The sequence below is a fragment of the Petaurus breviceps genome, unplaced genomic scaffold, assembly GCF_028583685.1.
Source record: "Petaurus breviceps papuanus isolate PSGF00001 unplaced genomic scaffold, PetGlider_PUasm1.0 174, whole genome shotgun sequence".
Taxonomy (NCBI): Eukaryota; Metazoa; Chordata; class Mammalia; order Diprotodontia; family Petauridae; genus Petaurus; species Petaurus breviceps.
Genome location: NW_027185761.1, coordinates 19,721,767 through 19,744,196, shown reverse-complemented (window position 1 = coordinate 19,744,196; position 22,430 = coordinate 19,721,767). Strand labels below are relative to the sequence as shown.

Sequence of the window (22,430 nt, the reverse complement as noted above, 5' to 3'; positions counted from 1 at the left end):
GTATAGTATAGTATAGTATAGTATAGTATAGTATAGTATAGTATAGTATAGTATAGTATAGTGCTTTAAAGTTAGCAATAAAGCTTTTGAAGCCTGACAACAACCCTGGGAGTTAAGTTTTATCATTCCCATGTTAGCAGTGAGAAAACTGAGGCTCTGGAAGGGGTCACACTGTTAGTAAGTGTCCAATGTTGGATCTGAATCTGGGCCTACCTGATCCCAGATCCAGTCTTTCATCTACAACACACCCCTATTGTCTCTTGAGTCTCAGCTGCTAATGAGACATCCAGCTCTGGGAATGTGGTCAGTGTCTAACACCTGAATTCTACTTAACCTGAGTTTCTTGCCTAAGACTAAATACTTTCTCAAACTCTGCAGCTCACCTGACTTCCTTTCTACTGGCCTCATCCTTCTTTGCCCAGATCAAAAGAGCTACTATAAATTACTGAGTGACCCTTAGTCACTCCAAATTTCAGTGATCCATGTATCCATATAGCCCTTTGTATCAAAGGACTTTCTTACCTATTTTCATGTCTCATTCTCAGAATGTGAAATGTGTCCCATCTCCCATGCTTCCCCTATTGTAAAAAACCAAGGTGGGAAATCCTATGAAAGGGAACATGACTGTTGGTGGAGTTGTGAACTGATCCAACCATTTTGGAGAATAATTTGGAACTATGCCCAAAGGGCTATAAAACTGTACATACCCTTTGACCCAGCAAAACCACTACTAGGTCTGTGTATTCCAAAAGGTATTAAAAATAGGGAAAAGGACCTATTTGTACAAAAATATTTAGAACTGTTCTTTTTGTGGTGGCAAAGATTGCACGGATGTCCATCAATTGGGGAATGACTGAAAAAGTTGTGATAAATGGTTGTAATGGAATGCTATTGTGCTATAAGAAATAAGCAGGATGCTTTCAGAAAAAAAAATGAAAAGACTTAAATGAATTCATGCAAAGTGAAGTGAACAGAACCGAGAGAACATTATACACAGTAACAGCAAAGCTATATAATAATAGTTATTTTTAGCACTACAATAATCCAAGACAATTCCAAAGGACTCATGATAAAAAATGCTATCCACCGCCAGAGAAAGAACTGACAGAGTCTGAATGCAGATGGAAGCATACTATTTTTATACTTTTTATGGGTTTTTTTGGTGCGTGTTTTCTTTCACATGACCAATATGGAAATATTTTGCATGATTGCATATGTATAACCTATATCAAATTCCTTACCATCTCAGGGAGGGAAGATGAGAAGGGGGAGAGGAAAGGAGAGAATTTGGAAAACAAAATTTTTTAAAATGAATGTTAAAAATTGTTTTCACATGTTGGGAGAAAAGCTATTATTAAATAAATGAATGAATTAACCAATTAATGAATAATTGAACGAATGAATGAATGAAAGGGATCATATGAAACTAATGCTAGATGTTGGAGCTGGGGGACCTCGATTCAAATCTCATCTCTACCACTTACTAGCTGTTTGACCTTGGACAAGTAAGTCATTCAACCTCTCTGGTCTCAATTGCCTCCTCCTTAGAATGAGGAGACTGGACATATAGGATCACAGATTTAGAGCTAGATTTGATGTCTTCAAATCTGAATCCCTCATTTTACAGATGAGAAAACTGAAGTCCAAAGAGTTAAATATTTGAGATAGGATTCAAACTCAGGTCTTTCTGACTTTGAAGTCCAAGGTTCAGTCTACTATTCCCCTCTGCCTGTCATCTCAATCACCTCTAGAGTCCTTTCCAACTCTTAAAATAATGATCCCATGATCCAAGAGAAGCATAATGAGAGACCTATCACAGGGCCCAGACTCCAATCCCAAATCAGTAGCCCATAAATGAGAGTATACTGCCTTACCAAGTACCATTCTAAGTCACAGATCCAACAAGATATGGCTCTATGAAAGAGGATGGAACCAGGAGTTGGGAAGCCTGGATTCTAATTTCTAGCAGTGGAATTTCCTAGCGAAATAACCGAACATCTAGATCCCCTTCCTCTTTTGTTGCCTCGAATCCCTCATTGGTAAAATGAAGGAGTTGAGTCAGACAGCCCTTCAAATTCCTACCCAATTTTATTCTCTTCTCTTCTCAGAGTTTTCAATGGAATTGGGGAAGAAGGACTTTCCTAAGGTACACAGTGGTATACTTTAGACTGCTAAAACCAGAATACTCACCACTAAAAAGAGGGCAGATCTTTTCCCAGCAAGTAATCCCACCTTCAGAGGTATATTGGCCTATTATAACCTCCAGGAAAAACACAGGCAAGCCTCCTCCAAACAAGAAAATGAAGTAAGGTACAAGAAATGCACCTGTGGAGAGAACACAAAGAGAGGGAGGTCCCCTATCAGTAGGTTACGGGGATTCTGGAAGTTGGCTCAACCATGCCTAGAGCTCCTGTTCAAGGAAAGCATCTTGACATGGGGGGGGGGGGGGGGGGGGGGCAGACATTCCAAGTTTATTGAGGGTTGTGAAGGCTAGCATGTGGGCAGAGCTGCTGGGCATCTAGCCAGGCCCACACTAGGGCCTGAAGGTCTACGTAAGGCTCTCTCCCTGAGACAACCCTCTACAAAATTCAAGGATGTCCCCAACATGGGAGTTTTCTGCTTTTTTCTCTATTTAGTCCTTGGGACACATAAAAGCTCATTTCTCAATACATAATGACCACTAATTTTCCAAGGGTACAGCCTAACTTATATGTCCATAATATTTGGAGTTCTTTAAAGCACTTGCCTCACAACAACTAATAGTAAGTTAGTTGAGATAATAATTGTAAAGCACTTAGCACAGTGCCTGACACATAGGAAGCATTATACAAAATGTAAGTTATTATTATATCACTATTATCCTAATTTTACCAATAAGGAAAGTGATACTGCCAACCCCAAACACCACTGAACAAATGCCCAAATGGGCTGTTAGGGGTGTCCCACACAAGCTAACTTCAAGGAGAAGGGACCTTTGCCTATCAGTCGTGCTTTGAAGGCAGCCCAGAAGTCTATTCCTAGCACACCTGTCCCTCAATGCAAAATTCTACCATTAGAGATGCATTCCTTCAAGTTAATAAGCTCCTCCTCTAAAATGCTGATAACTCTGGAAGGAATAACACATTGAGATGGCTATAAATTATTTGTATTTTATTATGAATTAATTTATGTTATCTTTTCCTCTTAAGATTGAGCTCAGATCTCTACTGAGAATATACATTTTGAAGAAAAATGGGATAAAATTTGAACACTGAGTAGAGTTCCTCTATAGAAATAACATATACAACATGTTCATCCAACTTTAAGATACCACAAAAATGGGAAGGATTCATAATGTAATAGATGACAGGATCCAAAAGTGTCTTGACAGACTAGGACATTGATCCAAATTGAATGAAATTTAGAATTGACAAATATAAAGTTTTCCACTTGGGTTCAAGAAATCAATTTCCCAAGTATCAAATGGAAAAAGTTTAGACTGATCAACATGGGTCTGTCAAACTACAATCTGGGGGATTTAGGGGACTGCAAGTTTATTGAGTTGACAGTGGGAGAGGACAATCAACAAAATTGATGTAATTTTTTGAGAGGTCAAGTGAGTGTTATGTTCAATCCTACGCACATATTTTATTTAGGAAGAACAGTGGCTAGAAAAAGGAAGGGGAAGAAGAAAGGGAAGGGGAAGGGCCCATTTCACAGCAATATAATTTCTTTTCTTTCTCTATTCCCCTTACTAAGAGATTCATTTAGAATGAAATACTTACCTCCGCCATTTTTATAGCAGAGATACGGGAAACGCCAGACGTTACCTAAGCCAATAAAACCACCGGCCACGGACAGCAGAAAGTCAACCTTGCTTGACCATTTCTCCCTCTGTGGTTGCTTCCCTTCTGCCTCATCTTCAGGCCGAGTTCCTGGACTCTTGCCAGGGGAAGGCTTCAAGATGTCCTTGTGAAAATCTTTCAAACACTGAAGTTTTTCCTTGGTTGCCATTCCTTTTTTTTCTTCAGAAGTCAAAAGAAAAAAAAAAAGGATGTGGATTTAGGCAGGACATGTGAAAAATATAGAACCCCATAGTGATACCTTCCCTCCCTCTCTATGTACCATATACACATATTCAAAAAATTGGGAGTGATAAGGATTTTCCAAAGAAATCTTAAGAATATTACAGAAGCCCAGAATGTGAGATCTCCCTCCCTAACTCCTACGTGAACACGGCAGATTTAGCTAGGACATCACTGGAGTCTTACAGAATTTCAGAACATCCAGGAAATGCTCTCAAGCTACTTAAAACTGAAGTGGAGAGATAATATCATAATAAATTAATATATTCATGTATGTGTATATAAATATGTATATATAGCCAGTCCATCCAGATACTAGTGCTTCCTCATCCAAGGCTATCTATTGTCTGCTTTCTATGTGCTTTATATATACCTATGTCTAGACAATGTCTCCTCTATTACTTCCTTAAGGGCAGGAATTTGTTGGGGGTTTTTTTGTCTTTGTAACCCAAAAGTTTAGTCCAGTGATTCTCCCCCTCACCTCCCACCCTGAACCAGAGGGCCAGGCACTGGGCTGCTTTCTCATCTGTAAGCCCTGTCATGTGGAGGGAGCTTGGGGAACCTAGGAGAGCTTTACAGGAGGTCTGAAACCTAGTCCTACCAGCTACCCTCCTTCCCATTCATCCCAGGCAGGGGTAGGCCTTTGACCCAGACTTTCAGAATCTCAGACTGTTCTGATATCGCATGGCTTCAAGTCTCAGGACATCCCAGAACACTGGATTTGGCTCATACATCTAGAAGGAACCTCCAAGGGCACATTTAGTCTGACCCCTTCATTTTACAGGTGAGGAAACTACAGACTAGGTACTAAACCCATGTGCTGTGACTCCTGAGACAACACCACCCCCATCAAGAGACCAGCAACAACAATGAGGCTAATTCCTTCACGGTACAGATAAGGAAATGGAAGCCCAGAGAGAAGTGAGAAAAGAGAGATTGAGGCTCACTCAAGTGCTTAATCCAAATGCTGTAGGAGGTCAGGGAAAGAATGCCTTCATGAAAGACAAAGAACGCCAGAAAGAGTGAGTCCCAGAGAGGGGAGCCCCCTGCAGAGAGAAGTGAGCCTCCCTCCAGGAAGAGGGGGCCCACGCAGTTTTAGGTTAGACACTCCTCTGATCCTCTCTCCTACTTTTCCTGTAACCCTGTGAATGCTGAGGCCATAAAGTCCCTGAGGGAAGTGGGAGAAAGAAGAAGGTTAAGACTATGACAATGGATTGCTGGGGATGGATGGCTCTTTTCTGAAAGGAAAACCACCCTTGTGCTTGAGCCAGACCTGAGCAAGATGGGTAAAGAGATAATATGAAACAATGGAAGAAAAAACAACTGGATTTGAAGTCAGAGAACTCCAGTTCAAATCCCAGTTCGTCTGCTTACTACTTATATGATCCCTTGAGCAAATTACTGAACCTTTCTGGGTCTCAGCTGCCTACTCATGTCCTTTCCATTTCTAAAGCTATGATTGTGGGGTGCTCTAAGTTTTAGGAGTATAAAGAAGGAATCACTCCATTGCATTTGGAAAACTAGGAGTCAAAGGTTCATGGATTTGGCCTTGGGAGTCACTGAATGATTGGCCAAATGCATGCAAGATTAATGGACATCGTTCTAAAGGTCCATGGCTCTGCAAGGGCATAAAGGAATGGGGGCAGGGTCATTTGGTGGTGACTGGCCAAAGCTGTCTGTCTCTAAGGTCCATCCCTGATAATTATCTGCTGTAGTATATAAATTAACCAAAAAATTCAATTAGCTTCCTCCTCCCCTCCCAGCCCCCATAAAATTTTCCTGCATTTTATCACCCTATTTCACTGAGTTTTTCTAATTCAGGAACTTTGGGCAGTTACAGCACAGGAGGTATAGAAATGGGGCTCTACAGAGTCCCGGCAGAGAAGGCTTTGGGAAAAGACAATAAGAGTCATACTCTGAAATTAACATTCTCCTCCACAGACAGCCCTGCATTCAATGGGGTCACCTCTCAATGGACCAAGGGAGATTTTAGGATCTTGGGCAGCCTGTACATCCTGGGCCATTGTGAAGATATGCCCTATTGGTGAGATCTATGTTGAAGCCTGCTTGTCCAGGGGTCTCTATAAAGGAAATGAAGACCTTCATCAGGACCAGAAGGGAACCTGTTCACATATGGATATAATTCAGAAAGAGAGCCCCAGGTTTGTGACATAAGAACCAGAGGCTTTGGTGTTATACAGAATCAGCAGGCCACTCTCCTTCCCTCCAAATCCCATTGGATCATAATTTTAGAGGCAGGAGGGTCTGAAAGGTCATCAATTCAAAGGCCTCCATTTACTAAAGAGGAAATAGAAATAAGGCTCAACACAAGTTGATTGATTTGCCTGAGGTCACACAGGTAATTCTAAACCAGATCGGTTTCCTCAACATGCCCACCAAGCTGCCTCCCAACCATGGTCCTGGAGATCTACATTCTCCTTCAAAATATGGATTCCATTTTAACCCTAGATTAGAGGAAGCCAAAGTACTTAGGTGATTTAAAAAAAATAGTCATAGGATTTTAGAGTTAGTCCTTCATCTTATTTAATAGAATGAGAAAATGAGGCTTCTTGAAGGTTATTTATAAGGTACTGGTATAAACCAAATTTAAAAGGAGTGACTTGTCTGAGGTCACATAATGAGAAAGAGAGGCTGTATCACCCCACCTCAGACTCAGAAGCCATGTAAGAGGTCAGTGGCATAGTGGATAGAGCACTGACCTGGAATCAGAAAGATTTGAGTTCAAATCTGGCCTCAGACACTTACTATGTGACCCTGGGCAAGTCATTTAACCCTGTTTGCCTCATTTACCTCATCTGTAAAATGAACTGGAGAAGGAGATGGGAAAAACCACTCTAATAGCTTTGCCAAGAAAAACCCAAAAGGGGTCGCATGACTGAAAATGACTAAACAACAACAATAAAGTCTAATATACACCTTAATTTAAATTTCTTCTACAACCTCCTCAAAAAGGACTTCCAGTGATTGATCACCCTCTACCTTCTATTTACAATAGCTTCTATTATCAAGGGAATTTTTCCTTATGTTAAGAACTTGTGTTTCTTTACCATCCACCCATTATTTTGAGTTCAGCCCTATAAGGTCAAGCAGACTCTTCCATGGGCAGCCTTCTCTTGAAATACACCTACCTTGTCACTTCTACATTTTCTTTTTTCCAATCTAAATATCCCAGTTTCTCCTAGAAGCAGTTAGGACTAGACATTGACCCTCCTGACTCCCAAACCACCATACAGTTTCCCAGGCACCATACTATCTCTGGTTCAAAAACACTGGGCTGGCCACAGCTCATTCTCATCTACCACAAGAGGATCAAAATTCACCCTCCCAAATAAGACACGTTTCTGAACTACGGTCTCGCTCAGTTCCGTTACAGAAACATGAAGTATAAGCTAAAGAAGAGAGATGAGGGGTGTCTCTGCTTGGGGTGACTGGGTGGGGAGAAAGAAGAAAACAGAGGCCATTCAATGAAAAACATCTTTATTATTAAGGACCTGGAGTCCCACATCCTCCAATTATGCTCCATTGAGCAATGCCACAATGGTACTTAAGAGATAACAATCAAATGGTCAGAAGGAGATGTTAGAACAATACTCCGACACCGCCCAGATCAGACCAGAAGAATGATGGGTTATTTTTACAGTATCAATTAGTGCAGGCAGAATCCAAAAGTCAAACTCCCTTGTATCCCCCCCAAGGGGATAAGGGAAAATAAAAGCCTGGGATTCCAAAGTGAAGTGATTCCAACACGGAGACACACGTCTGCCTTCCAGGAGACAAAGGTTTGGCCCCTCAGCTTCAGGAAACCTTGCCTGGGTCTGCTCCACGGCAGATAGCAAAACAATCACAATCCTCGTGAACTCAAGAGAGCTTTGAAGGCAAAGGAAAAAGCCAAACTTCCCCACACAGATCCCTGAAACCCCCAAAGGAAGAAGGTGTAAGGGGGAAAAGGCAATGCTTTTTTTTTTTTCATTTTCCCTTCTTTGCTCTCAGCACATAGTCCCTGTTCCCCTGGGACTTTATAAAGGTTCTTTATTCACTTCCAGCCTCCTCCCTGACTGTTCTCACCATGGCCTAAGTCTCCTTTCTAAGAGATTTGCTGCCAGTATGACAGGGCCACCACTAGTGATTTCTGCACATGGGGCCTGCAGCAAAGGCAAGGTTCATCTGGGGCTGAGGGGTAGTCTGCTAAATGTTAAATGGAGATGATGAAGTCACAGCTACCACCAGTGTTGTCTCCCAGGATGGTGCTATCAGAATCTTCTAAATGTTCTGCCCTAAGACAAAGCCCTGACCATCCCACCTTAGGTCTGGCTCTGTACTACCGCTGCATTGAGTCACCACTCACAAGATGGTCAGGCCCAATTTAACCTCACAAGATGCTAAGATTAGGACCCTGGGGCAGCTAGTGGATGGAGTGCTGGGGCAAAAGTCAGGAAAACTCATCTTCCGAGTTCAAATCTGGTCTCCAACACTTACTAGCTGTGTGACCCTGGGCAAGTCACTTAACCCTGCTTGCCTCAGTTTCCTTGTCTGCAAAATGAGCTGGAGAAGGAAATGGCAAATCACTCCAGTATCTTTCCAAAAAAAAAACCAAAAACCCAAATGGTGTCGTGAAGAGTTGGATAGGACAGAAATGACTAAACAATGATGATCAAGTTCCTTCCCCAATTTCATTTTTAATGTAATTTTATCTTATTTTGATTTTTTTAAACTAACATACATTTGGTTTCTCTCCCCTGTCAATTGAAAGCATTTTTAAAATAAAATAACCCCCAAATCATTGGTACAAATATGCACAGTCACAAGCAAAACAAATCTCCATATTGCTGTGCCCAGAAGTGGATGCTACTTCAGTCCCTTGCATTTATCACCCCTCTCCCAGGTTACCTTCTCCTCATTTTAGAGATGAGGGATTTAAGACTCAGTAAAGGAACTTCTCCAAAGTCTCACAGTAAAGGAGATGCTCCTTTGACTCAAACTTCATCGTTCTTTCACTAAATCAAGTGGCCTCCTTTTGTGCTGTCCACTAATGAGAAAATACAAAGAACCCACCCCCCAAGGCTCCCAGGACTTGAGGCCACTTCATTCTTAAAGATTTAACTTGAGACGTTCTGCCCCTCTTCCATCTGAAGATATGCACAAAACCAGCATGCCATATGATCTTGGACAAGTTAAATTACTTTACTTCCCCAGGCTTCAGTTTTCTTGCCTGTAAAATCAAGCCCTAAGAAATAAATTCAGGTTCATAAACTCCAAAACTAGAAAGTATCTTAAAGGTCAGTTAGTGCAGTCTATGATCAAAGAAAACAAAGTCCAGAGAGATTTAAGAAATTGGACTAACTGGGATTCAAATCCAGTGCTTCCCATTCCAAAACCAACTTTTTTACTACCAGTATACAATACTGTCATTGACATGGTGATGAAAAGAAACTGAGGCATTAGGTACACAAGCCTTCCCAAGGCTCATGGACCAAGAAAACAGTAGCTGTCCCGTAAGTCAGTGCCAACTCAATATGGTCATCTAGCCCTAACCCAGTGTTCAAATAGGCTGTGCTTTTCTAATAATGAGAGGCTGTCAGGTGGTACAGTGGATAGGGCATTAGACCTGGGATCAGGAAGCCCCAAATTCCAAGCCTGCCTCACATACCTACCTACTAGCTGGGGGACACTGAGGCAAGTCACTTAACCTCTGATTGTTTCTGTTTCCTCACCTATAAAATGAAGATAATAGCATCTACCTCCCTCATTCATCATGAGGATAAAATAATATCTGTAAAGCATTTTGTAAATCTGAAAGCTCTATCTAAATACTAGTTATTAACATAACTATTCATGATATTTTATTATTAATAAAGTGGAGAGACAACCTGAAAAAAAACTAAAATAGGACACAAGAGAAATAGGTTCCTGTCCCAAGTGTACTGCTCACCTACTATGTGACTTTGGGTAAGTCCCTATTTCTCTTTCAGGATCAGTTTCTCCTTCTATAAAGTGAGGAGGATCTCTAGAGTCCTTGCTAGGATTAACATTGATTGCATGACTTTACTCTTACTTTTTATTTAAAAGATTCCAACTACTTAAATTTTAAGGAATGACAGTAGGTGGGTGAAAACTTCTGGCACCTTGGAGAAGAGAATCAGAAGAAAAAATGCCATCTCAATCATATTACTTTCTAACTCCTCTCCCATCAACATCAGAAATAGGTCCTTTTGTTACACAATGGTGGGCCCCAGTCTCTTCCTCCTCCTCCTCTTCCTCCTCCTTCTCTTCCTCCTCCCTCTCCTCCTCTTCCTCCTCCTTTTCCATGTAGTCAGAAACAAAAAATAATTAAAGTCATTTTACTGCAGCTTTCCACAGCTCTCTGCTACTGATTTACTGATGCCCATAATCCCTGGGAAGAGAATAAAACATGAAAGCTGGAAGGGAATTTTGAGGTCAGCTAGTCTTAGCCCACTCATTCTACAGTAGAAGAAATTGAGGACCTGGGAAGGGATGTGACCTGCCCCAAGGTCACATCATGAGTTAGTAACAGTGCTAAATTCCTGACTACTAGCAATTATTGTTTACATATAGATAGCACTTTGCAATCAGTTTACACAGGTAAAGTGGCATAATTATCCTAATTAAAAAAAAATTTGCTTTTGCAGTTGGGGTTAAGTGACTTGCCCAAGGTCACACGGCTAGTAAGTGTTACATGTCTGAGGCTGGATTTGAACCTGGTCCTCCTGACTCCAGGGCCGGTGTGCTCTATTCACTATGCCACCTTGCCACCCCATGATTATCCTAATTTTAAGGAGAAGGAAACTGAGGCAGGTAGTGATTAAGGGACTTGCCTGGGGTCTAAGGTAGAATTTGATATTGTGCCTTTCTGACTCCAAGCAGTCTAGTTGCTCTGCCCATTCATTCCCCCACTAACACGTCACTGTTCAATAGTTTCAAGAGGGCATTTTACTCAATGATGGGGACCTTGTCATTTGCCATTGACTATACACAAAAAGATACACGGTTGAAGCCATTACTAAAATACTTTAAGCCTCTTCTTTTTAAAAAAGTTAAAATTCTTCAGTTTTCTGACCCCAAATATCTGCATTTCAGTGCAAAGTGATCCCATTATTAGTCATATTATTACTAATAAGAATAGCACTAAGACCCAGACCACTTTCATTAAATAATCTATCTTGAAGATAAAAATGACCTCTAAAAATCTCTTGTTCAGGGTCCCATACCCCAACATGGGTAAGGTTTTTATTCTCCTTTGTTATACTAAGCTTCATATATTAATATTAAGAGATTTTTCCCTCCTAGGAGCAGAGGTGGGCTAAGAGCCCAGGTCTCTGGGGTTTTTGTATAACTACTACAATTCTCTAATTCACAACTTGCTCTTTGGATATGTCTCTCCCTTCCTTATCATGGCCCACCTGACAAGTCCATCTGCTCACTTCCAACCTTGCCTGCTGGTTCCTTCGACAGTATCTTACATGGCAGCAATGTCCCTGAAATCTTGGCGAGGAATGGCTTAGAAACAAGCACCCTTTTTACACACATTCTAGAATCATGCCATTTCCCAGCTGTTCTCCAGCTAGAAACTGAGTTATTTTCCTTGGCAGAAATCCCAGAGTTACTTTGCAGTTACTAAAATATATAATTCTTCATTTTTAGAGTCTTCTCTCCATGTATTAGCATTCACAAGAAATTTTCAAAGAACCAGGAAAAATTTCAAAGGAGTGAAGAGGGTAGGGAGAGCAAATCTCTGCATCCACTTAAAATCATAGCGTTGGAAGCACGAGGGACCTTAGAGCCCATTTTGTTAACCCCCTCATTTTATAGAGGGGGAAATAACGAGACCCCAGAGGGGTAAAGTAACTTGTTCAAAGTCACCCTGATAATATAATATGAGATCCAGTTTCCTGATTCCTGGGGCAGTACTGTATCTCTATACCAACTTGTCTCTATTAAAAAAAAAATGGATCTCTTCTAATCCCTGCCCTTGGCTATAGCAATATTAAAAACTGCTTAATACCACTTGTCCTTTATGGTTCAGTTCATTCATTTTTCAGTCATGTCTAACTTTTCATGAATCCATTTGGGATTTTCTTTGGCAAAGATATTGGAGTAGTTTACCATTTCCTTCTCCAGATCATTTTTACAGATGAGGAAACTGAAGCAAACAGGGTTAAGTGACTTGCCCAGAGTCACACAGCTAGTGAGTGTCTGAAGTCAGGTTTAAACTCACAAAGATGAGTCTTTCTGACTCCAGGCCTGCTGCTCTGTGCACTATGATGCCACCTAGCCATCCTTTGCATGATACTATGTAAATGGTTGAGAATGATCAGGTGAATGGCATGGGTCATGTAGACTGCCTATCTGAAAAGTTTTAGTCAAATTTATAAAGTGAGATGATTGGACTAAGGAATTTATATGGTCTAGATCTATTCATTGATTCATTCGACCAACAAATCTTCACTAAGTATCTATGAGTTATTTTATGATTTATTGTTGTCACTACAAGAGACCAATAAAATGATCTATTCCAATCCCCTTACTTTATAGATCAAAATAAAATTTAAAAAAAAAAACCAAGGTTCTGAGAAGGAATTTAGATCTGGATGAGATAAATGAGTCCTTATCTTTCACAGATGAAGACAAAAAACCTTTTTTGATAAGGAGACTGAATCTAAGTGATCTGCCCAAGGTCACAGAAATTAATGAGTAATGGCTGAACACAGACGTGTTCAACTCCATGGAACTGGGCCTAGAACTCCAGCCTCTTGACTCCCAATTTACCTTCAATGAGCTGAATAATCCAGGGAAAGAGTTGTAGTGTTTTAGCCCAAATTTAATGGTTGGGTTATATCTGTGCCAACTTGGCCACTCTGTGTTTGTCCTTAATTTCAACCCTGGTCCATCTATGAGGCCAAACAAAAAAACCTGACTTTACTTCCAGAAAAACAACAACAACAACAAAAAAAAAAAACCCATGTGCATAAAGCTAATGACATAGGTTTTACTGAACACCTTTACCCAACTAAAGTCTCAGCATATCCTGTCTATGCAATTCATCACATATGGCCTCGTAGCATCTCATTCTTTTGGCATCTTGAACAGTTATCCATGTCTTTAAATGTTTTCTGGATTGTTGTTATTTTGAAGTTTTTAAAATTGTTTTTTTTAAAACTTTTTACATGTCTCTGTCACTTCTGACCAAATAGATTGCAAGTCTCCAGAGGACTGAATCTCCTTGGTATATCCCCTGCAGTCCCCCATGACAAAACTGTACACATAAGTAGATATTCTGTGAAGACCTGTTCATGGAGTTTAATTGCTTTAATCCACTATGGCAGGGGGGCGGCTAGGTGGCACAGTGAATAGAGCACCAGCCCTGGAGTCAGGAGGACCTGAGTTCAAATCTGGTCTCAGACACTTACCACAAAAACTAGCCGTGGGACCTTGGGCAAGTCACTTAACCCCAACTGCCCTCCAAAAAAAAAAAGGCAAAAAAAAATCCCCTATGGCCAGGGATCTTGCTAGTTCTCCCACTGGAAGGGGTTGGTTCAGGCTTCTGACTTTGGCAGAGGTACCCATGAGTGCCTCAGAAACAGATACAGCAAAATTGTCAGCCCCCTCTTGACTGCTGCATGAACTCAAGCAAATCACCCCTTTATTCTGCAAGTCTTAGACCTCTCCAAAATGGAGAAAAAATGAATATCCTTCACATAGCTGTCTGTAGCTGAATCAAGGAACCTGGAATCTGAAGATGTCAGTTCTGATCCTGACTCAGATGGACCAATGTGTAAGAGAATGAGCAAATCATTTTCCCCCTCCCAGGAAACAGGATCACAGACCCAAATGCTGGAAAGGACCTTAACAGGCATCTAACTCCTTCACTTTTACACATGGGGAAACTGAGGCCCATGGAGGTTGAGTAACTTGTTCAAGGTCACACAGATACTTTGTATCAGAAGCAGGGTTCAAATACAACTCTTCCGCCAAGGTCAGTTCTTGATACTGTTCCATTACTTGTCTCACAGATGGTTAAAAAAAAAAAAAAGCATGACACAAACCCTAGGTCTTTAATCCTGGGGCAGTGGTTCTTATAGGAATGATACTGTGTCCAGTAAGAGCCTTTCAAACAGAGTCCCATTTGCCTTTGATGGCCAACCTTAGTGGTCCCTCAGCTGAATTCCTCTGGCAATCAAGATTCTATAGCTAGAAGGGGGAAATACAGCTAAATCTAATAGAAAATCTGACTCGTTCAGAATTTTTTAAACAGAAATCTTTGCTGAAAATGAGGACTGTATTCCAAAATCCACTGAAATAGGAAAATTCACATGTGCTGTACTATCCTGAGATTAATACTCTCCCACACTCTCACCCCCACCTTTCAGCCCCCTCAGCCATTTGCTGTACTCAGATTTGCTTTTTTTATAGGTGGCATAAAGGAGGGTGAAGGTTTATATTCATCCCAAGAACCTATTGAATGTAAAAGCATCCAGGGTGCATTTTCACTCTGTGCCTGCCTGCCTCTGCCTCCCTCCTCCCCTTTTCTCTCTCTCTCTCTCCTTCTCTTCTCTTTTCTCTCTCTTTCTCTGTCTCTCTCCTTCCTCCCCCCTCTCCTCTCCCCTTCTCTCTTCTCTCTCTTCTTTCCCTCTCCTCCCCCACTTTAGGGATAAAGCCTGCATTGGTGTAGTATACATTGAAAAAAATCATGGAATGTCTGATCCACAAGGAACCCCAAATGACCTCCATATTTCAGAAAAAGAAAATGGAGCTCAGGAAAGGGAAGTCACTTGCCTAAGGTTAGATAGAAAAAAAATGGCATAGCCAGAGCCAGAACCCTAGCCTTCTGACTCTCAATCCCACTCCACCAGGGGTACTGAGTATGGTCAATCACCATGGGACTCTGAGTGTTTTCCATCCCACACCTGGAATGCTCTCCCTCCTGATCTCCACTTTCTGGTCTCCCTGGCTTCCTTCAAGGCCTGGCTAAAGTCCCACTTTTGGAAAGAAGTGATTCTGGATTCCCTTTAATGCAAAGGCCTTCCTAGGGAGCTTATCTCCACTTTTCTCTATCTTGTCTCTATGTTGTTTATACATGGCCTTTTGTTGCATTTCTCCTGCATTAGACTGTTAGCTCCTTGAGGGCAGGGCTGTCTTTGACTTTTGTGTCCTTGGCACCATGCACAGTATAGATCACAGAGTAGGGAACAAATAAATGATTGTTGATTGACAGACCCAACTCTCTTAAAATGCCCCTCCTTTGGTCTAAGCACTTTCACTTCTTGAGCCAGAGCTATGCATTTATTAAACAGCTACCAACTACTCCCCTTCCACAATGACTTTTTAAGGGGAGAAAATATGACCATGTGTATGGACATAACAAGGTCACTGTGGAGGGAATGAAATACCAGCTACAGGGACCAGGGAAGGCTTCATGGCAAAGGTAGCATTGAAGATAAGTCTAGAAGGAAAGAATTCCAGATGAAGGTGAGCCCTCCAGGGATGGGGGAGACAACCCACAGGCTAGGAGAACAGCAGACAAGGGCCTCAGCCTGGGTGATCAAAGCATGCAGGAGCAGCCCACAACCATAGGGCCCTCCAGCTAGAAAAGACATTTAAGCACCAATGAATTGGAATGGGCCTTGAATCACAAAATGTTAGAGCTGGAAGGAGCCTTAGCAATCTTCTGGTCCAACAGCCTTCATTTTTCAGAGATGGGAAATGAAGCCAAGGGGGTGAAAGTCCCATGCTGGAAGCCTTTATCAATTCCTTCCGACTGTCTCTGACTCTTCCTTTAAGACCTTAATTAACCTTTTCTTATTTTTCACCACTTCCATACTTTTCCTGGGGAGCCGTTTGGGAATCTTCAATTCTAGGATTTTATTAGACTTGCTTCTATATTCCCATTTCCCACTGAGTCGGGCTAACACCTGAAAATATGGATAAGTAAACACTAGAATACCATCCTTAGTCAATGTACCGAGAGTAATGTACTATCAGATACTTTGGAGCAAACACAGATAACCAGGATATAGTTGTTGACGAGGGGAGATTGTCTCATTCTTGGCATTTGTAAAACTCTCCCACATGACAAATAGTAGTCATTTAATAAATGCTTCTTGGTTGATTGTTTGTAAGTCAATGCCCTCAAGGAATTTTGCACCCCCACGAGAGAAGCAATACATAAAAAAACATTTAAATAACAGTCAAGTTAAATCACAACAGAAGACAACAATAATAGTTGATCAGGTTCATGCCAAATGGGTACCAGTGCTATGACAGGTGAGGGGAATAAAGATCACTGTGAGGCCTGGAAAAATCTGGGAAGGCAGCATGGAAGAGATGGGCTTTGAACTAGACCTGGAAGGAGGAGCTAAACATTACACGATGAGTTTGAGTTTCTTTTGTAACCTACAGGCTAAAAGTTAGGAGTATATAAGCTAACATTATATGTGAATATCTGGGGCATTTTGAGGAGAAGCTTAGGGGAAAAACAAATGGAAAGTCTATAGCATTGGGCTCTTCTGAAGGAGAAATTGATTACATCCTTTCTTTTTCCAATTACCAGGAATTTATTCATTTGACAAACATCACTATTGGCATTTAGATGCCAGGTTTTGTACTAAACTTTTGGAATGTAGTGACAAAAGAGATGACAGTCTTTACCCGCACTATGCAAAATCCAAAGAGTCCACAGTGGGGGTAGGAATCTCTTTGTTTCCTGGGTAAAGACACTCACACATGTCAGGTATGCATTAATAAATGCCTAATTTATTTAATTTTCATATGTCCCATCTATTTTGTTATGACCATAAAGTAAGCAACTAACAAAGGTAATTGAGATTCCCTCATAGTTGGGATATGGTCTACTTCCAAGCAGGTATGGAAGGACAGTTGGTCTGGGGAGAAGCATGGACCACCCCAGTTGTATATTAATAGGGTAAGAATCCATAATTCCCCTCATGCAACCTTCTTTCCCCACTCCCCCCAAAAAAAGAGAAAGAAAACTCTAAAGGAGATGGGCTCTTAAGAAGATACTCCAAAGAAAGATCAAGTCGCTAAGATTAGACTTATTGTTGAAAGAAAGCAACCTAAGACTTATTGCTAAAATGGACCAACCTAGAGGTCACCTAGTTCAATCCCCCCCCCCCCCCCCCTCCCTCCCACACACACAGAGCAGGCAGGGGAAAATAAAGCTCAAATAAGTAAATGGCATCCAAGGTCACCCACATAGAAATTAAATGGTAGCCATGGTTACCTGAGTAGAAAGAGCTAATGCACCACCCTAGGGTGCTCCAGGCTGAGGCCCACATGAATGCAGAAGCAGTTTTCCATGGCCCTATTCCCAATGCAACTTGGGAGTAGTAATGAGACCCCCAAAGGGGTCAGAGCTCAGGTGAAAAAGGTGTGGGTCATAAATCCCCACCAGAGGGCAGCACGAGTGCGAAATAAGCAGAGAATGAGCACTTTTATTTCTCAAAAAAGGCAATCTACAGAGTTAGTCCTTCCACCAAAATGCACTTGGGTACAAAAAAGTGTGGACACATGCTAACATATGCAAGATATCACCTCAGCTATCCTTCCCAGGGCCGCTATCAACTCTTTGCAAGGAATACCACAAATGCACCTGTGTGAATGGACCATTAAACATGGCAGATCAAGGCTCAGGAGGTACAAGGCAGACTCGGCTTTTGTGGACTGTTGGGCAGTGGCGTTAGTTTTAATGATGGATGGTGTAACCTCAGATCCTGTTGTATGAGGCAATGAAATCTTAGTGATTGATGTCCCTGATGGTTCTTGACCTTAAAATCTTCAACAAACACTTATTTAGTGCCTAGCGTCTATCAAGCTTACATGTAAGTTAGCACGGGGAACAGAAAGTATACTTGTTCTCAGGGAGTTTGAGAAATAGGATGAGTTCGTTCATTTCATTTTTCATCTTCATTATCATGATTAGGCAGTTGAAAAAGGATAGAGTTGCTGGGCTTGGATTCAGCAGCACTGGGGTACAGTTACTGCCTCCATAGCATCTTTACCAGTTGTGTGACCCTGGGCAAATCGCCTTCTATGCCTCAAGCAAACTACTGGGACCAAATCTCCAAAAGCTCTGTGTCATTTTCTGTCTTTGTATGTCCAGTCCCAACCACAGTCCAAGCATCCAGTGAGTGTTTAATAAATGCAAGCTGACTGGAGGTCTGAAATGATAGAAACATCTACCCAGAGAGTTTGTCCCATTGAAGAAAGAATTGATCCTTCACATAATAATATTGTTTTGGGGGACAAGGGAAAAGGTAAAGGGACACACCAAGGAAGGTAAATGAATGCCTCAAGCTCATGCCATATGACCACCAATAGAAGGAACCGGAAATGTTTAGCCTGGAGAAGGGAACACTCAAGCTTACAAAAATAAGTGACTTGGGAGGATGGTCATTGCACTTTCTCAATGGAGAACTAAATTTTTATGGAAAAAGAAAAAGCAGGCGGGCTCATCTATTTCACCTTTGCTTCATGCACTTGTCCACAGCCTTAGGAAGGAAAAAAAAGTTTTCCCATGAGCCTAAATGATCCTCACTGAGCACCTGATGGCAGCTACCCAGTAGGCACGGTGCCTAGGAGAAGATAGTCCACACTTCCATAGTACTGGACTTGCAGTGTTCAATCTATTTTGGTGATAAACACATCACAGGGGAAAATAAATTCTCTCCCCCTCCCCAACCTTTTAGCTCTCCTTCTCTTCCCCAAATCAAGTTATAGAAATAATAATGACAAAAATATTTTCATATTTCTATTTCCCTACAAGATTTACAAAGTGCTCTCTTCATTACAATCCTATAAGATGCTGTGTAAGAATAATGATATTGTTGTCAATAATCACTACCATTTTCATAGCACTTTAAGGTTTGCAAAACACATGATAAATATCTCATTTAATCCTCAGGAACAACCTGGTGAGGGACAATACCAGAAAGCTCCTTGAGGGGGTATTTTAATCCAGATCTTCTTTCTGACTCTAAGACTACTACTCTATCACATGTGCCAAGACCTCTCCCTGTTCTGCCCCCGGCCTTCCACCTCACTTTACAGGTGAGCATATTAAGATTCAAAGAGATGCAATCTCTTCTTCAAAGTCCAGCAAAGAAATGGCAAAGCTGAGATAGAATCTAGATTTCTTGGCCTCTACTCCAGGGCTTTTTTCCATCACACCATGCTGAGTGAAAACTAATTCCACTTAGGGATTTCCTTTTTTAAATTTTTTTCCCCTCCTCTTAGAATCTTACAGCCAGCTCTTACTTAGGATGGGGACACCTGGAGTGACCCAGAAGTAGGGCTTACAAATTTGCTGATTTCCCTGTTCTCTGAACTGCCCATTCCCATTTCCTCTACTCAAAACTAATCTGCCAAACCCAGTCTAATTCCCTGAGAGAGGGAGACGTGCACACTGGTGCACACTGAGAGACATTGGGCTCATCAGATGCAGAAACCGGATGTGGCCTCTGTTTATGAGCTATATAGTCTCTATGCTTAGTGCAGAAAGGAAAAGAACACACACACACACACACACACACACACACACACACACACACACACACCCAAGAGGCCTATTAAAAGACCATTAGGGTGTTTCTAAGGTTTACCCAGTCCTTAAATGACCTTAAATCTAAAAGGCCAGTAGGAGACCTAGCATGTTACTAAGCCAAGGAAACAAGTGTCTTCAGCCTGCTCTCCCTTTCATACACTTCTTGGCCCCCTTTAGCGGACTGAGATAAACTGAAGTTCAGCTCAGGAGACCCTAAGGCAGTCAAATTTCCCCCAAAATATGGTATCTTGCCTTCCTTCCCATCCCTCCTTCACTAGAAGACAAACCAAGCTGTTTTGTTCTGTGGTCTTGGGTTTTGTTATAGCTTAATTTAAAGGGGGGGGGGGCGTGATTTTCTGCCTCAAAGAAAACAGGGTTGTGCCCTTTTTGTCCCTATCCTGGGGTGGGGGCCAGGATGGGAGTAGTGGGTGGAGGCCATGAGGGGAGTGGCCATTAATTATTCTATAAGGAGGAAAGGGAGGAGCACAGAGGAAATGCTGAATAAAGGATGACTACGGGGTCTTTCAGACTCTTTCCAGCTCTAAAATGACATATTCAATTCAATAAGAATTAATTCAGCAGTTAAAATGGAGAAAGACTGTGCTACTAATACAAACATGAGAAACTATACAGTTCCTGACCTCAAGGAGTTTACATCCTGGGAACTGGGTGAAGATGTTTAAACAGAAAAATAAAATGAAGATAATTTGAGGAAAGACAGTTCACTAATAATAGGTATATTTTTTTAAATGGGCTAGGGAAAGCTTCCTAAAGAAAGTGGTGCCTAAATTGAGCTTTGGGGCAGCTAGGTGGCACAGTGGGTAGATAGTCAGGCCTGGAGTCAGGATGACTTGAGTTCAAATACAGCCTCAGACACTTACTAACTGTGTGACCTTGGGCAAGTCACTTAACCTCTGATTGCCTCAATTCCCTCAACTGCGAAATGAGCTGGAGAAGAAAATGGCGAACCACTCCAGTATCATTGCCAAGAAAATTCCAAACAGGGCTAAGAAGAGTCAGACATGACTGAAAGATTACTGAACAACAAAAGCTGAGCTTTAAAGGAATCTAGGCATCAACAGAGGCAGAGGTGAGAAGGATGTTTATTTTAGGGAGATGGGATGACCAGTGAAAAGACATGGGGGCTGAAAAAGGAAGGCAGTTAAAAAGCAAGTAAGCCTCTTTGGCCAAAATGGAGGACTTATGAAGGGTTATAATATAATTCAGAAGAGGCAGGATGGACCCAGACTATGTAGAATTTGTATTTGTCCTTAGAGGCAACAAGAAAACAGTGAAGAAAGATTCTTGAGTTAGGCATAATGCAGATGAGTCTTTGCTTTTAGGAAGCTTATTTTAAGCACTTAAGTGGAAGATAAAGAGATGTGAAAAAAAAAAAAAGGTAAAATCACTTCTCGCTAAATTTTTTTGTCTTGAAAAACAGTTACTTTTCATTCAAAATATTAGTTATGTTAATTAACATGCAGTGTTTTTGTTATTTTTTCAAATGAATTCATATTTTACAAATTTGTTTTATTTATTTAGTAAATATTTTTTTTTAGTTTTATTTATTGAGTAAATATTAAAAGATAGGAACAAAAGCTCTTTAGGGTCCTTAATAACTTTTAATCATCTATAGGGGTCTTTAGACCAAAAAGTTTGAGAACTGCTGAGCTTGAGTGTCTGGGGAGGAGGGGGAGAGACTATCTGATTCCCCACTATCTTTATACCTGCAGGCCTCAGCCCAGTGGGGCTCAGGCACTTCGAGAGGTCTATGAACCCATATGACCACCAAGCATTGGAAAATCTCTCTTTCTTTAGCTCCACTAGAACATGTGATGTGACAATAGGCAAACTTTGCATTTACCATTTCATATTAATTATGAAATTATTAATTATGTATTTTGATGAATAAACTCAGTATACTTAATGTTGTTACTGATTTAATGGCAGTTGTTAGTCATTGAGTATTTCTTTTTTTACCATCAATGCATATGGACCATCCTAAGCAGCTCCTCAAAACGTTTTGATGTTAAAAAGGTCTTGATACTAAAACATTTGAGGATTACTGCTCTAATTCCCTCCTCCCCCTCCTATACACCCTTCCTTGACTGACAGATGAGGAAAGTGAAATCCAGGGAATGAAACAGACTTCCTCGTATTTACAGAGCAAGCTGGTAACAAAGCTAATATTGTCTAAAGTCTCCTGACTCCTAGGTCCAGTATTCTTTCCCCAGAGGCCTAATGTTAATATTTTCTAATAATTATTTCAATTGTCGGAGAAACAAAGATAATTTTCTTCTAGCTCCCTGGCAGAGGGAAAGGAGTAAGCACATTGGGTTGAGAAGGCAGGGGTTCTAGTCTGGAGAGAGGGAAGGTGGGCTGTTATTGTCCATGAATGGAGAGCCCACACCCATAACATCATGGTCTTGGAGGGGGGAGGGGGAGAAGCAGAGTTGTCTGTGTATTTAAGTCAGAAGACCAGGTTCAAATTCCAGTTCTGCCTTTTATTACCTATAGGACTTTGCATAATTTGTTTAACTTCTTGGGCTGATCAAATCTACAAAAAAAAAAAAAAGATTAGAGGACCTTTTAGCTCGAAATCTATCAACCAATCAACACGCATTATTAATCTGAGGGAAAGGAAAGGGAATAAGAATTTATATAGTGTGCCAGTCACTATGCTGAGGGCTTTATAAAGATCTCATTTGATGAGAGGTAGGCACGATTGCTGTCCCTATTTCACAGTTGAGGAAACTGAGGCAGACAGTGGC

At 41.2% G+C, this 22,430-nt stretch overlaps 1 protein-coding gene across 2 annotated transcripts in view; it reads right to left on the bottom strand.

Annotated features, from left to right (window-relative positions):
• Window positions 1–22,430, bottom strand: part of SLC6A6 (solute carrier family 6 member 6) — a 138,985-nt gene that overhangs the window by 65,108 nt on the left and 51,447 nt on the right. For both annotated transcript variants that reach the window (XM_069083861.1, XM_069083862.1), the window contains exons 3-4: window positions 3,765–4,004; window positions 2,191–2,325 (exon numbers count right to left, since the gene is read on the bottom strand). In XM_069083861.1, the coding sequence (XP_068939962.1) occupies window positions 2,191–2,325; window positions 3,765–3,993 (364 nt within the window). In that variant the 5' untranslated portion in view covers window positions 3,994–4,004. The remainder of the gene's footprint in view (window positions 1–2,190; window positions 2,326–3,764; window positions 4,005–22,430) is intronic.